The sequence below is a fragment of the Parasteatoda tepidariorum genome, chromosome 1, assembly GCF_982258835.1.
Source record: "Parasteatoda tepidariorum strain Cologne lab strain chromosome 1, Ptep-v5.0, whole genome shotgun sequence".
NCBI lineage: Eukaryota > Metazoa > Arthropoda > Arachnida > Araneae > Theridiidae > Parasteatoda > Parasteatoda tepidariorum.
The window spans coordinates 111,245,132-111,259,497 of record NC_141755.1 but is presented as its reverse complement, the minus strand read 5'-3'; the positions used below and the strand labels follow the sequence as shown (position 1 = coordinate 111,259,497).

At 28.4% G+C, this 14,366-nt stretch overlaps 1 protein-coding gene across 1 annotated transcript in view; it reads right to left on the bottom strand.

Annotated features, from left to right (window-relative positions):
• LOC107454693 (retinoblastoma-like protein 1) overlaps positions 1–14,366 on the bottom strand; it is a 64,529-nt gene that overhangs the window by 10,168 nt on the left and 39,995 nt on the right. The window contains exons 19-23 of the mRNA XM_043052517.3: positions 11,290–11,469; positions 8,085–8,156; positions 3,577–3,718; positions 1,353–1,510; positions 376–432 (exon numbers count right to left, since the gene is read on the bottom strand). Coding sequence (XP_042908451.2) covers positions 376–432; positions 1,353–1,510; positions 3,577–3,718; positions 8,085–8,156; positions 11,290–11,469 — 609 coding nt within the window. The remainder of the gene's footprint in view (positions 1–375; positions 433–1,352; positions 1,511–3,576; positions 3,719–8,084; positions 8,157–11,289; positions 11,470–14,366) is intronic.

Genomic DNA, 14,366 nt, shown 5'->3' with positions numbered 1-14,366 from the left:
ATGCAGGCGAAAATACAAATGATTGGTGCTTTCATACGCTATGGACTGACGGTACGCCGAAATAGCTTGTGGTGAATTGTGAAAACGTTGAACGATGTGAAAAGCACGCTTTTGCATAATTCATGGTGAAAATTGACATGGTGAAGGAAAAAAATCTCACTTTTGAAAAAAAAAAAAAAAAAAATTACGCACTTATCAGAAATGACAGATGATTTTTAAAAATAAAAAAATAAAGTAAGTAGGGAAAAAAAGGTCTGAGGTCCCTGTAATTTATAAGATAAAAAATCATTCAACTTGGAAACAACCAGTACCCTTGCCATTCATTCAGTTTTATTTTTTAAAAAAAGAAATTAAAATATATAAAAATTTACAAACCCCGTTGTTCGTTTGAGAAAACTTGTAAGCAAACCTTTGAATTCTTGGCACATAGACCTAAAATAAGATGAAATATGTTAAAATATCTAAGATAAAAAGCAATATGGAAAACTTAATCACTTAACAAAATAAAATAAAAATTTAGAGATATACCTTAAAAAATTAATATTTACTACGTTTATGAATCTGATTACTTTTACTCAAGCAATCAATTTTTAAAATGGTTTTGAACTATCAACTTTCATTTAACGTTTGATGCAAAATATCTCCCTTAAGTGATCTTAGAAGCTTGAGTCTGATATAATTATTATGTAAAAAAATTCATTCTAAATAACTAACAACTATAACTGTTGACAAGCAACAGATTGATGTGGAAAAATAAAGAATTTTTAAATGGATAAATAATAGAATGATTTCAAATCAGGAAAAACATTCTCACCTAAAACAGACAGTTAATTTATTTGACAATTTCTTGAATTACAATTTGTGGAGGTCCTACCAAGACATTTACACAGGGGTAACTGTGAGCCTAAGTAAAAATCCTGAAAATTTCTTGAGTAAAATCGTCATTTAATCATGCATTTCAAAAAATTAGTCTTTGTAAACTGAAACCATTGCTATTTTCAAAACATGAAATTGCTTCATCTTAAAATCAATAGCATGTTTGATTCAATATTCATCAGGCACAGTCGTCATACCTTTGCACACACTAGTAATAGTATAAATAAACAATTGACTAAAACCGGATCTGTTTATATTGCTAGCAGCTTGCCAACAAAGAATGAAAAAGTCTTTCGTAAAAATATCGTTTGCCAGGAAAAATTTAAGTTTCGGAAAAATATACGTTCTTAACATAACCTGCAATGAAACATAAGTTGAAATTTCTGGACCTTGGAGCTCCGGATAGCGGTTAAAGAAAAATCCGGATTTTTCCGGAGCACAATCATCTCTGTTTGCACACAAAATAAAATTATCACCTTATTGTAGAACTTTATTAAATCTCCTCTTTCTTCAAACTCAAAATGAGTACCCGTTCCAGCAAGTTTTGTGGGTGTGGGCGGTTGACTTCCCGGGTGAGGCACCGGCAAAGTGCTAGACGAGCGAATAGTGCTGAGGTGTTCCGTCCTTTTTGATTCTAAAATAAAAATTAAACTAATTATAAAAAGGTTATTTAATGGGTGAGAAATAAAACTTAATTTGTTCACTTTATAGAAACAAATAGAGTTGTCTCTCCTTATATTGGACTCTGAGCGGACAAAACAATTTTCAATGCATCAACATAAGTTATCAAGTTGACCAAAGAAATATCTAGATTTTTTTTTGGCAACAATAAACATAAATCAGATTACTTCTAAAAAAACAAACAAACAAAAAGTATAATTAGCTGTACTTAAGCATAACTGAGGCAAAACAGCATTAAAATATGCTGCATATTTATAATTTCAAATTTACTTTATTCAGAGTCCCGAAGATAATTTTGGTAAAAAGAGTACCGAACAAATTATAATAGTTAAATACCAATATACATATATAAATGAGTTGATACTCTTTATATCAATATTTATTTAAAATATGTAATCACATAATCAAACAATAATTAAATAACTTCCTTAATCAAATAATTTTATTGTGTTCCAATACTCTCAAAAGTGCAGTGAATATGTTGCTTATTTCAGAGGATTGCTAGGCATCTCAAGGACTTTTAAACAATTAATTAAAAGGATAAAAAATTGTGGTTTTATAAGACTGGTCATAGGATTAAAAGGTCTCATTGCACAATAGTATACCATAGTATCAATTCAGAGGATGTTGTAAAATTAGATAAAACTTTTCATGGCAAATTCTCCTTCACCCTATTAACATTTTAAAATTAAACGTATTGTAAAAATGAAGTTAGTTAACCTAGAGCAGGGATGGCAAACCAATGGCACGCCATATAATATTTTGGTCACGGCACCGATCACGAAGTTCACTGTGAAGCAATTTACCAATTAAATTAAAATTCACAAAAACAAACATAAATTAAATAAACAATTATTAACAAAAAAATTACAATTAATACCAAAAAACAATTAATTACCATAAAGAACAAGCTAACAATAAATAACTAGCAAAATAATCAACAGTCCTGCTTAAAACAACATCTTACAACCTAATGTAAGTTATTTGTCATCTAATCTGCAACAACAGAAGTCACACTGATGTTACATTACGTAGAATTACGCGTGTAACTGAGACATTGCGAAATGTATTCTTTTTCATAGTAAATTAAGAGTTTTGAGTTGATAGTATTTAGTGTTATTATTTTCTCAATAATCACGAAGTCAAAATTGTTTGACGGCACGTCTATGACCAAATAAAAAAAAATTTTTTAGAAAAAATGGCACGTTGGTGCATAAAGGTTCGCCACCCCTGACCTACAGTAAACCATGGAATTTTATGTGTTTGAAATATTATTTTTTTATATAACAAAATGCAAACAAATTACGACAGAATAACTAGTCTGCATTTCAACATTTGAAACTTCATTGCTTACTCTAGGTTTACTTGACTTTATTTTCTCATTTTTTTCAATATGTTAAATTTTGAATTACTTATACAGCCGTAAAGAAATTTCAGGGTTGCCACTCAAATCCGGGAAAAAAATTCCCTGTGTTTTCCCTCTACATATTATGCACAAGAGGGAAAACACAATTATTGCACTCTTGTATGAGCTGTATTGGGTTAACTATATAAGTTTTAATCGCTGAAAACACTAGGAGATAAAAGAAACAGCTGAACATACTTAAAACAAATAATGCTGTAGTAAACGAACTAATTTAATATAGCTAAAATATCATCCTTAATTATCACATAGACTGCATTTTGAGTGGTTACAATTTTTTAATATAAGAAAATAAGTAACAAAATTTCCTGTATTTTCCGAGTTTCTAAAGAAAAACTCAAAGTTCCCTGTTATTTTAGGCGATTTTTAAATTCCCAGTATTTTTACGGTTTTCACCATGGAGTGGCAACCCTGAATTTGGTGGTATAGCGACCTCTTAAAATGCACTCCAAAACTTGCATTTTGAAACAAATAAATTACAGGGGAAAAAATTCAACTATTGCAATGATATTTAAGGAAAAAAAATAATTAATTTTATTTTATAAAAATATTACTATTTCTGAAAGATTTTACAGAAATAAAAGTAGAAAAGGCACCTTTGTCTTCACTAGTGTCATTTTTAGAGTTTTCAGACGGCACTGGAGAATTCGAACCGGACTCGTCTTTGCTATTGTCACTACTGCCTGAAGTTCGTCGCTTTTTATTACTTTTGTTAGCTAAAAGAACACTTCTGTAAACCTAAACAAAAAATGATGCACACATTAATTGTAAATTCACACATACAGAGAGTGACAATCAATCACCTATAAACATCCTTTAAATTACACATATGACATAAAATATTTAAGCAATACAAAATGCATTTATTGTAACTATGATGCCCAAGAGCCGTGATGGCTCAGGGGAGAGAGCGTTCTCCTTCCATTAAAGTGAACCAGGTTCGAATCCCAGCAATGGCTGGCCGATACAAATTCTGCATCCTGTTTGCACCACCTACAATATCCTCAGTAGTAAACGGATTATGGGTTAGAGTCCCCTTGACGTCAGGCTAACCAAGGAAGGTTTTCTTCTTCATGTAATGTTAACGTGGGTTAATTCCAGGGTTTGAAAAAACCCGGGGATTTTTGAAAAAACCCAACCCGCCTGGGTTTTATTGAAAAAACCCGGGGAAAATTGGGTTTTATTTGAAAAAACCCGGGGAAAGTGGGTTTTTTCATTTAGTGCTCATAAATTTTACTGTGAAATATTTTTATTTATTAAATAGTGTTGTATAAGTAAGCACTAAAATTTTATCTGACTTTTACCTGTAATAAAATTAAACTGGAATAAATATTTAATGGTCTTCCATGTTTCTACAATATGATTAATGGAAAGTGAAATTAAAATTATGTATAATTATAAAGAGTATCAGTTACTTGTCCCTTTTTTCAAATATTTAGATAAATATATGCATTTTTAGATACATTTTAACTTTATAGTTTCAAAAAACAAATTAATCTTAAAATTATAAAAAAGCATAGATAAAAAGTTATACCTTATTTTTTTAAAATCAGAAAATAAACTTTAAATTTGTTTATTGTTGTTTAATGTATCACTTAATGGAAATTTTTTTTGTTTGCTTTCAATATTTTTAAACATGATTAAAAGAAATAAAATAAATTGTATTCAAATGAAATCTTAAAAATAATATTTAAAAAATCTTAAAAGTAATATTTTAATTTTTAATTGTTTTTTAATTGTGATAAACTTTTTCCAAATAGTTAAAAATTGTCAGCAGATGTTAGGAGTTAACTTTGAAAAAAGGTCCATTTTTTCCTTTTTTATTATTATTATCATACAACAGATTCAAAGTGTCTACATTTCTCTCTTAGATGGTGATACACTTTTATGAGTTTTGTAACTTTATCTATTCCTAATCTATTTCGAAGTTTACTCTGCACCAAACCGAAAGTTGAAAAGTGTCTTTCGATAGAGACAGAGGATGCTGGTGTTGATTGCAAAAGAAAAAAAAAAGAATTGACAGAAATTTTGTGGAAGCTAGGAATTTTATTTATTTACTTATTTAGTTTTTTTTGCCATAATTTTCCACTATTTTTTGATGAAAACTGTTGAATAACAGTGTCAAGCATTATTGATTTTAGAAAGTATTCAGGATCGGAAATTTTGAATGCCATAAAACGTGGCAGAAATTCTGGATGGTGCTTAGAAAGACAGTTTTCTGCTAATTGGTCCTGCTCCTCATTTAAAAATTGTCCCCTTGTTTCGGGATCCAGGATGCATATGCTAATAAATGATGTGGCCGAACAGCCTGATTGAATCTTTTTACAAAATGTTTATGGGGTTCTAATTCAATAGTAAGTTAATTCATATTTCAACAGCTTCTGAAATTGAAATGTTTTCTGATTGAAGATTTTTTAGAGCTTCAGAAACTATTGATATCTATTTTTCTCAATTGATAGTTTATTGGTAAAGCCCAACATTATTTGATATTTTTGACATATTATTATTAAATTCATTTTGATGTTCAAGAGCAATCTCTTCATATTTATGGTAATTATTGGCAAAAGTTTTTACGCGCTTGCAATATGAATTCCACCTAGTATGATTTGGTCATTGGGTCATCAAGCAGTTTTTTTCATTTGCCTATCCATGTGCTTGATGCACATTTCTAAAATATTTGTTAACTTCAACGATGTGTCCAATGATAGTATTAGGAGATACTTCTTTTTGAACCAAATTTAAAAAAAAAAATTTGCGAAAAAAAAACCACCAAGTGGGTTTTTTCAAAGTGGGCCCACTTGGGGAACCCTGGTTATATGTATTCTATATTAAGTTTAAATAATGCATTATCACTATTATCACATATTTGAATCTTCTTTATTGTTAAGTACATTATGCTTCATAATTTTTTAACTCAAGAATTATAAAATATAAATGCAGTAATATAAAAGACACAAGTTTATTAATCTTTTTGTTCTCACACGCATTTATTTACTATATTTATTAAACATATGGATATTATCTATTATAAAATTATAATCTGTAAATATTTATAATCTGTAAATATTTATAATCAGTAAAAACTAAAATTTCATCTGACTTGAGTTAAATAAAAAACTGAAATAAATATTTAATGGTCTTACATGCTTTTATAATAAGATTAATAGAAAGTGAAATTAAAACTACGTATAATTATATAAGATTAATAGAAAGTGAAATTAAAACTACGTATAATTATAAAGAGTATCAGTTACTTGTCCCATTTGTTTTCAAAGAATTAACCCTAGGAAAATGATTTCATTTTTAAATAAATAATTTTAAAAAATTCTCTTATAAAAAGTTTCAGCTTCTTTTTTTTTTAAAGCCAGAAAATAAAACTGTTTAAATTTGTTAATGTATCACTTGGTAAAAAAAGAAAAAAATTGTTTCTTTTAAATTTTTTTAAACATATGAATTAATAATAATAACTTGTTTATTAATATATAAAACATGCAATTATATTCGAAAAATTGATCTTTTCAGACTACATTATTTAAATTATAATTTGATTTAATATCATTAAAATATTACTTTTTGAAAAAACCCATTTAAAGTTTTCAATAGTACCTACTATAAAACTATATGAAGATTCGAGTTTCTTTTACTAATATTAAAAACTTAATCACATAAATCATGCAACTCTATTTGACAAATTTATGCTGCACAATAAATTATATAAAAGTAAATGCAAAACAATAAGTTTTAGTAAAAAAAAAAAAATTTTTTTTGAAAAAACCCACTTATCGTTCCAAGTGGGTTTTTTCAAGGTGGGCCCACCCAATAAAACCCGGGCGGGTTTTTTCAAAGTGGGCCCACTTGGCGAACCCTGGTTAATTCCATCAAAAAGTCTTTCACGAAGACAAATTTTTCCAGAGTACATGATCCAGGAGTTTTCTTGTCTTTTGGTTCAAAATAACAAGGTGACGGAGTTGAATATTAGTAGTCATAAACCAAAAAAAAATTGGGTGGGCTGTTCAAAAACGATTATAAAATGTAAAAAAAAAAAAAAAAAATTATGATGCCCAAAAAAATAGCAAAAGCATATACTTAAAATTTTACAAAAATATGAATTTAAAATCTGTCCAACACGCTTTACAGCATGCTAACAATTTCTGTAAAACAATCTTATATTTCAGAAATAAAAATAATTGTAAAGACATAAAATAGGGTTTTTCCTTAAAGTATTAAAAAAACTTTCCTGATAATCTAGAACAGGGTTTCCAACTTACATGAGGCCGGGGGCCACAATTAAAAACACAAATCAAATGGAGGGCCGCAACTTTATCAAAATTTTATGCAGGACTCTTTTATATTTGAAGGAACATTAAATATTACTATCAGATTTTTACAAAGTTGTACAAAACAAAATTATTGAATTACAAATTAAAATAAGAAGTAGATTTTTAAAAATATTTAATTGCATAACAAAAAATTCGGGCTACAATAACTTGGATGTGCGTCTATGTATTAAACAATTAATGTGCAACAGATATCTAATTGTTAAGATATAAAACTTTAAAAAGGTTGGTATTACAACTTACATAGTAGCACACAAAATGTTCAATGATGAAATTGAGGTTTGTCTGCTGCAACCACCAGAAAATAGATATTTACAAATTTCAAATTTACAAATGTGTGTGTAAATATTTTCGTTCAAAAATATTAATATTTATGAGTGGTTTCAAAAAGTTAAATCGGAGAATTTCTTCGAGAAAATTTCTGATACACACATGCTAAATTATATTCACAAAATATGAAAAAATTAAATAAAAAAGAGCAACAAACAGGATTATTTTTGCATTTGAATAAATATTTTCTTGGATGCAAAACCTGAGGAATAATTTTTTTTTGCACCGTTGGTATGATAAATTTCACAGAAACGAAGAAATTAAGTCTTTATTAAAGAGAAAAGTATTTTAAATAGATATAGAGTTTTTAGAGACCCCGGGCTGCCAGTTGGAAACCACTGATCTAGAACAACAAAGTGAAGTTGCAGACCATTTTAACACAAATAATATTTTTGATATCAGTAATATGATAGGAAAATATAATACAATAGACTTACATGACTAGCAGCTTGTGGTTGTAACCTATAATGTTTCATAATTTCTTGAAAACTTCTATCTTCTTTTGTAACCTATAAATTAAAGTTGGGATTTTAATACTAAAGAGCACAAAAAATACATTGCCATAATAAGCATAAATGATTAAAAAGCAAACACGAATTTAATTCAAAATTAAATTACTTTGCTGTGTAATGTGATAAAAACTATCACCAAATCACATTATTATTTATTCATTTTTCTTAATAATTTAACTTCATTGTTGACAGTGAAATACCTAATACGCATCATAAGCCATGATGACTGATTAAGATGTATTTTTCTTTTGCATAGCACTGTGTGTGCAAGATGTTATTTCCTCAAGTTGTATTTTAATAAACTCTTTATTTGCTGGCATTGCTTCTGTGTTCTTCAACAAAACAACAGTTTAACTAAATAAATACAGTAAACTTGATATTTTCATAAATATGATTTAAAAAAAATATTTATTCATAATCTAAGGTGCAAAAGGAAAAAGTTTTTGGACGATTGCATGTTAACCCCTTTTTTATGAATTTCTTCTTTCAATTCTTCTTATTATTTCTTACTTGTTCTGTTTTGATTAGTTAAAAAACAATACCATATTTATTCATATTACTAGCAAATTTTTGAATCTGGCATTTGATGGAATACCTAGGCACTGTATAGAATGAGAAATCAGCAAAATTTGAAATACGTCAGTTATATAGAACATGCCTCGATATTTCATAGAATTCCAGTCTTTCAGGAAATATATATATTTTACATAATACATAGCCTGGGTCTGTCTAGGTTTTTTTTAAGAGGCTATGGTATTGTGGTGAGTAGGTACACTTAAAGTATCAGAAGGTTTACAGGTTCAACATTAAGATTTTATTAACCACATCACAAACATATACGCTACGGCAAAATAATAAGATTATAGAGAGATAGGACTACACGCCCGTTTGCAATGAGTTTTAGCAGAGAAAGATACTGTGTTTGGTTCGGATCTCACCAGAGAAATGAATTAGCCACACCTTTAATGTGCAATGATTGGCTAGATTTAATTTGAGAAATTATATTATTGGATTAGAATTTTGACAGACAGATTTTAGTTTCAGTTCCTAATTTTGGGTTTCAGTTTCACTTTATGAAAATTGTGATAGATGCATAAAGAAAAGGGAAAATAGTTATGGGTCACCAAAAGGCATTTATTTTGTGAAAATTTAAACATAATTTGGGAAAATTAAAAATTTTATTAAAAAATCAACCAAAAATATGGTAAAATAATAAAATGCATTCAAAAATAATTATTACAAATAAAAATCATTTAAGACTGGTAAATTTCTATAAATTTATCCCCATCTATAAAAAAAAATTTGCTATTCAAAAGTTTTGGACTTAAAATTGTATCAAAATTTAATAAAAACATGAATTTAATAGTACTAGCACTAAAAAGAGAACATTTTGACGGGGTCATACAGAAATAAATTTCACAGAGGAAAAAATATTTCATAAACAAATAAATGTATGCTAGAATAAATTTAAAACAATGCGTATGATAATAGTTCAAATTTTAACTTCCTGTAAAAATTGCAGGGGGAGAGACTCGTTATTTAATTTTAAAAAACACTCTGTAAAAAAAAAGTTTGCCATAATATGGCTTAAGCGGGGAAGAAAAGTGCTCTTTTTTCTGTGGGAAGCGAATTCTTTTACTAGGTCATAATAGCAATACACGGCAGGGTTCAATCGAAAGTCAAGATGTGTATTTAACCCGGGAATCATTGGTTTTTACGGGGACACAAAAACAAAATTTTAAGAGGCGGGGAGGAGACTCTTAGAACTTGTTTTTTAAAAAATATTTTGTGAAATTACCGTTCTTCCTTAAGTTAATTTTTTTACGGTAGTAAATTTACCCTGGACAGACCCTTGCATACACAAATAATAAAAATGAAAAATAAGGAAAAAATATCCATAAAATAAGAAATAAGGTTCACATTCTTCTTATATCACTTACCCACTTCTAAAAAAAAAAAAAAAAACTATAATGTAGGGGTGCACAATCTTCTTGAGTGAAGGGCCATTTGCACAACAGGTTGATTAACGAAGGGCAGCACACATATTTAGTCGTGTTAGCGGCAAATATGATAATTTTTACATAAACAATAGTGTTCTAAGCACTAAATATTTTTATCAGAGCTCATTCTAGGCAGGGTGAACAGGGCGCAGCACCCTGCTGCCCTTTTAGTCAAAAGAATCCACCCTGTTGCCCCTGAAGTAAATTAGTGCCCTGATGTAATGGACTCCATACCCTTTTTGCCTCTTCTTTCCTCAACCTTTATTTTTTCCTTTATCTCTACAATGGATTTCTTAAACTTTTGTTATTTTTAACTCTTTTTATTTAGTTTGTCATTGCTGTCAATACATAGATTTATATGGGAAAGGAGAAATAGCCATCACACCCCCTTGTTGCACTTGTCCACTATCAACTTGATATATATGTTAATTTATTAATAAAAATAAGTAATTAATATGATTGCTTTGAAACTTTTAGTAAAGTAAAAAAAAAAAATATTCTTTTACTAATTGAAAATGTTTTTTAATAGAAGGTGTAAAGCACATAGAAGGAAATTATTGCCTTTTCAGAATAATATTGCCCTTTTTTTAAACTTTTGCACCCTGCCCTTTTTTCTGCCTAGAATGAGCTCTGTTTTTATCATTAAACTTAATAACATAATTGCATCAAATGAAATACTTTTAATTATTTAAAGAGTTTATAGAGTAATATGAATTTGAATGAAATATTTGAATGAAAAAAAATTTATAACGTTTAAAAAATCCAAATTAAAATGCTTTTTTTAAAAAAATTTTTTTATTGCGTTCAGAAGTTCCCGCAGGCCGCATGCGGACCACAGGTTGTAAACCCGTACATTAAGGTAAGAAAAAAGGCTTACGTTCTAAATAGCAAATAATAGAATACAATAACAATAAACAATAGAGAGAACAAAACAATAAAATAAGAAAAATGTTCCAATTCAATAGGGAAAAGGCATTAAATGACCCACTTATGAATCACAATTTGAGAAAAAGAGAATTGTTTTGAAAAAAGAATAACTAACAGAAGAGAAAATAATATTTTATCTAAAAGCAAAACAAAGGTGAAAAAGTAACTATGCAATTACATACATAAAAAAATAAGTTACTTACTTTACAAATAACATAAACAGCACACATAAGCAACTGATCCAGATGGCGATCGGTCATCAGTTCAGTATGCTGCATTATAGAATATTCAAAACAAGTCCAAATCTTTCGCCTTAATTCTTCATCCAAAATTGAAAGTTTATCACACAAGTCTTTCAATCTCACACCCGCCAAATGGTATACCTAAAATATTGAAAGTAAAGCATTGTGAAATTTTATTAAAATTATTCATAAAAAAGGTTTTACATCATTCTGAATGTCTAACAATTTAAGAAAGCTTTCAATCATACAAACAATACCAATGGAAATTTTGTTTATTGTTTTTTACTTTGACTACTTATCAGGAGTATATGATAAGCTTCAGAAAAATTATCTCTTTTAGGGTACATAGACAAATCTTTCAACAAAAAAATAAGCACCTTTTAAATACTTTTTACAGGGATGAGATTAGGCAAAAGGCAAAAAAGCTGAATTTCCACGATAGTAAATTTTGCGCAAGCGCAACCCTTTAATAATAAATTCCAGACAGTTTTAAGGTAATAAATAATGTGTTGATATACAATTGTGTACTAATCTATTATTATATAAATGATTACATTGATACTTAACATTTAGTGAGAAAATAAATTATCAATTGAAAAAATAAAGCTGGAAATTATATTTTTCCTCAGTTCACATAAGAGACAATTATTACTTGAAAAACTACCTGGTTTAGCAAATTAAAACTACTGAGAATATACACTAATATTTCATTTCTTTAAATAAATATTGTTATGTGATTTATAGCAAATATATCAGTAATATTACTTTTTAAATTATATTGGGAAAAAAAACTTTAACAATGGACCGAATCATTATGTTCATATTATAGTCTAATCTAACTAGAGCCCTCTGAAACATATCAATAACAGTAAAGTAGAAATATATAGTAACTCCTTAACATACAAAAATTGTTATTTTAGTTTGAAAAATTACATGGCAATCAGCAACTGTTTAGATAATTGTTTTTTATTTGATAAGAATTTTGCTTTTTATAGCATAAATAACTGCAATTATTAATAAAATTTTGATAATGAGTTAATTAACTCTTTTTCCAAAAAAAAAATTAAATCCCTTTTTAAGTGATTGCTTTTGTTTGCTATATCTTTTATGTTTGCTATACTTAGTAGTTAGTCCATCTTCAAACATCTTGTGACAAATCATATTTTTTCTTCTTTGCAAGCACAGAATGTAAGTTTTGAATATATTCTCTTCCAGTTTCTCTGATGTTGTAACACTTACATATACTAATAATCGTCGTTAGAAAAACAGTCACCTTTATGGTAACTAATTTTTCAAAAAAATTTACTTCTTACAAGAATCACGATAGTTGATCTTAAAATTGCGTGAATATAAATAACAATTATAGAGTTTGAAATCACATGAATATGAAACTAGATATACGATTTTCAAAATGAGAAAATACAAACTGGGATATAGAATTTTCAAAACGCGTAAATACAAATCACGATTCATAATTTTTAGATCGCGTAAATACAAATCATGATGCGTAATTTTTAGATTGCATAAATAAGAATTATGATGCATAATTTTTAGAATGCGTGAATGCGAATCCCAATGCCTTATTTTAAAATCACGTATAAATACAAAAATCAATGTTTGATATTATAAGCCGCATGAGCAAATCAGGACATTGAATTTTAAACTTGCGTGAATACGAATCTCTACATAGGTTTTTAAGAAGGTGCAAATACGAATCACATAACGGATTTTTAAATTTCGTAAATAAGAATCGCAATGTATAATATTCAAATCGCGTGAATAAGAATCGCAACACGCAAATATGAAAAGCTATGTTTGATATTAAAATCGTGTGAATAAGAATAGAGATATTAGCTGATTCCAGGCTTGGGACCTCTAAAAGGCTTGTCAGAATCAGCGTCGTTTGAACTACGAAAATCAGATTTATCTGAAGGGTGGGTAAAAAATTCGGAAAATCTTATCTGCTGCGTGTAAAAGGGGAGAAAATAGCTAAAATAAGTAAAAATGAGAAAGGATTGGTAGCTATGTAGTTTGAATTTTCTGTTTCTCTTTGAAAATCGGTGAATTTTCTGAAAAAACGGAATACTTATAAAAAAAAGTGAAATTTTTAGAAAATCTGAATTTTTGATAAAAAAGCTGAAATTCAAGAGATGAAAGTGAAAATAGCGGAAATCCGCTAAAAAGCGGAAAAATCTCATCCCTGTTTTTAAGGACCAAAAAAAAAAAATTTTTTTTTTTTTTTTTTTTTTACTTCACTAAATACATTAACAAAAAGCAAAATAATTTTCAAAGACTTAACATGATCATGATAAAATAACCCTAGTTTCTAACAAAGAACTCTTTTCCTGATTATATTAGCCACCATAAAAAAAAAATTAAAAAAAATCGGAAGATTTTTCGGGCTCGATTACAGAGGGTGGAAAATAAAGCCCAAAATTGAGAGTATCTTGCAAAATGCAGCAGAGTTGCACACAAGAGTGCTAGAATCTCACAGAACCCATCCATTCAGGATCACAAGCACACTCGCAAACATTTCATCAAACAACGTAAAATGATACACTGCAGACCGACAGTACGACGAAATGGATTATGGTTGAATAAATTGAGAAAACGTTGGCCAGCACTATGTGAAAACCACACCATTTGCATAATACATGGCAAAAATAGACATAGTAAATAAAAAGAAAAAAAATCCAATTTTCAAAAAGGAAATATTAAGCACTTTTTTAAAAACCTCCAATGAAAAAAAGCACTCATAAAGGCTTTTAACCTATTCTCTGATTATCGCGAGTTAACTCGTATGTATATATATATTTTATTTATTATTCTCAGTAAAATCGAGCATAGCAGAATTCGCCAATACTCTTTGTTTTATCACGTTTTTATTCAGCCGGAAGCAAAAAAAAAAAAAAAAAAAAAAAATTATAATAATCTGCTGTGATTGAAAGTTTGTCAATATTTGTTTGGGAGTTTTGCTATTTGTGGGACTGCAGACGTGTTTTGTGCAATTGTATAGACGATGGTGGATGAATTTACAT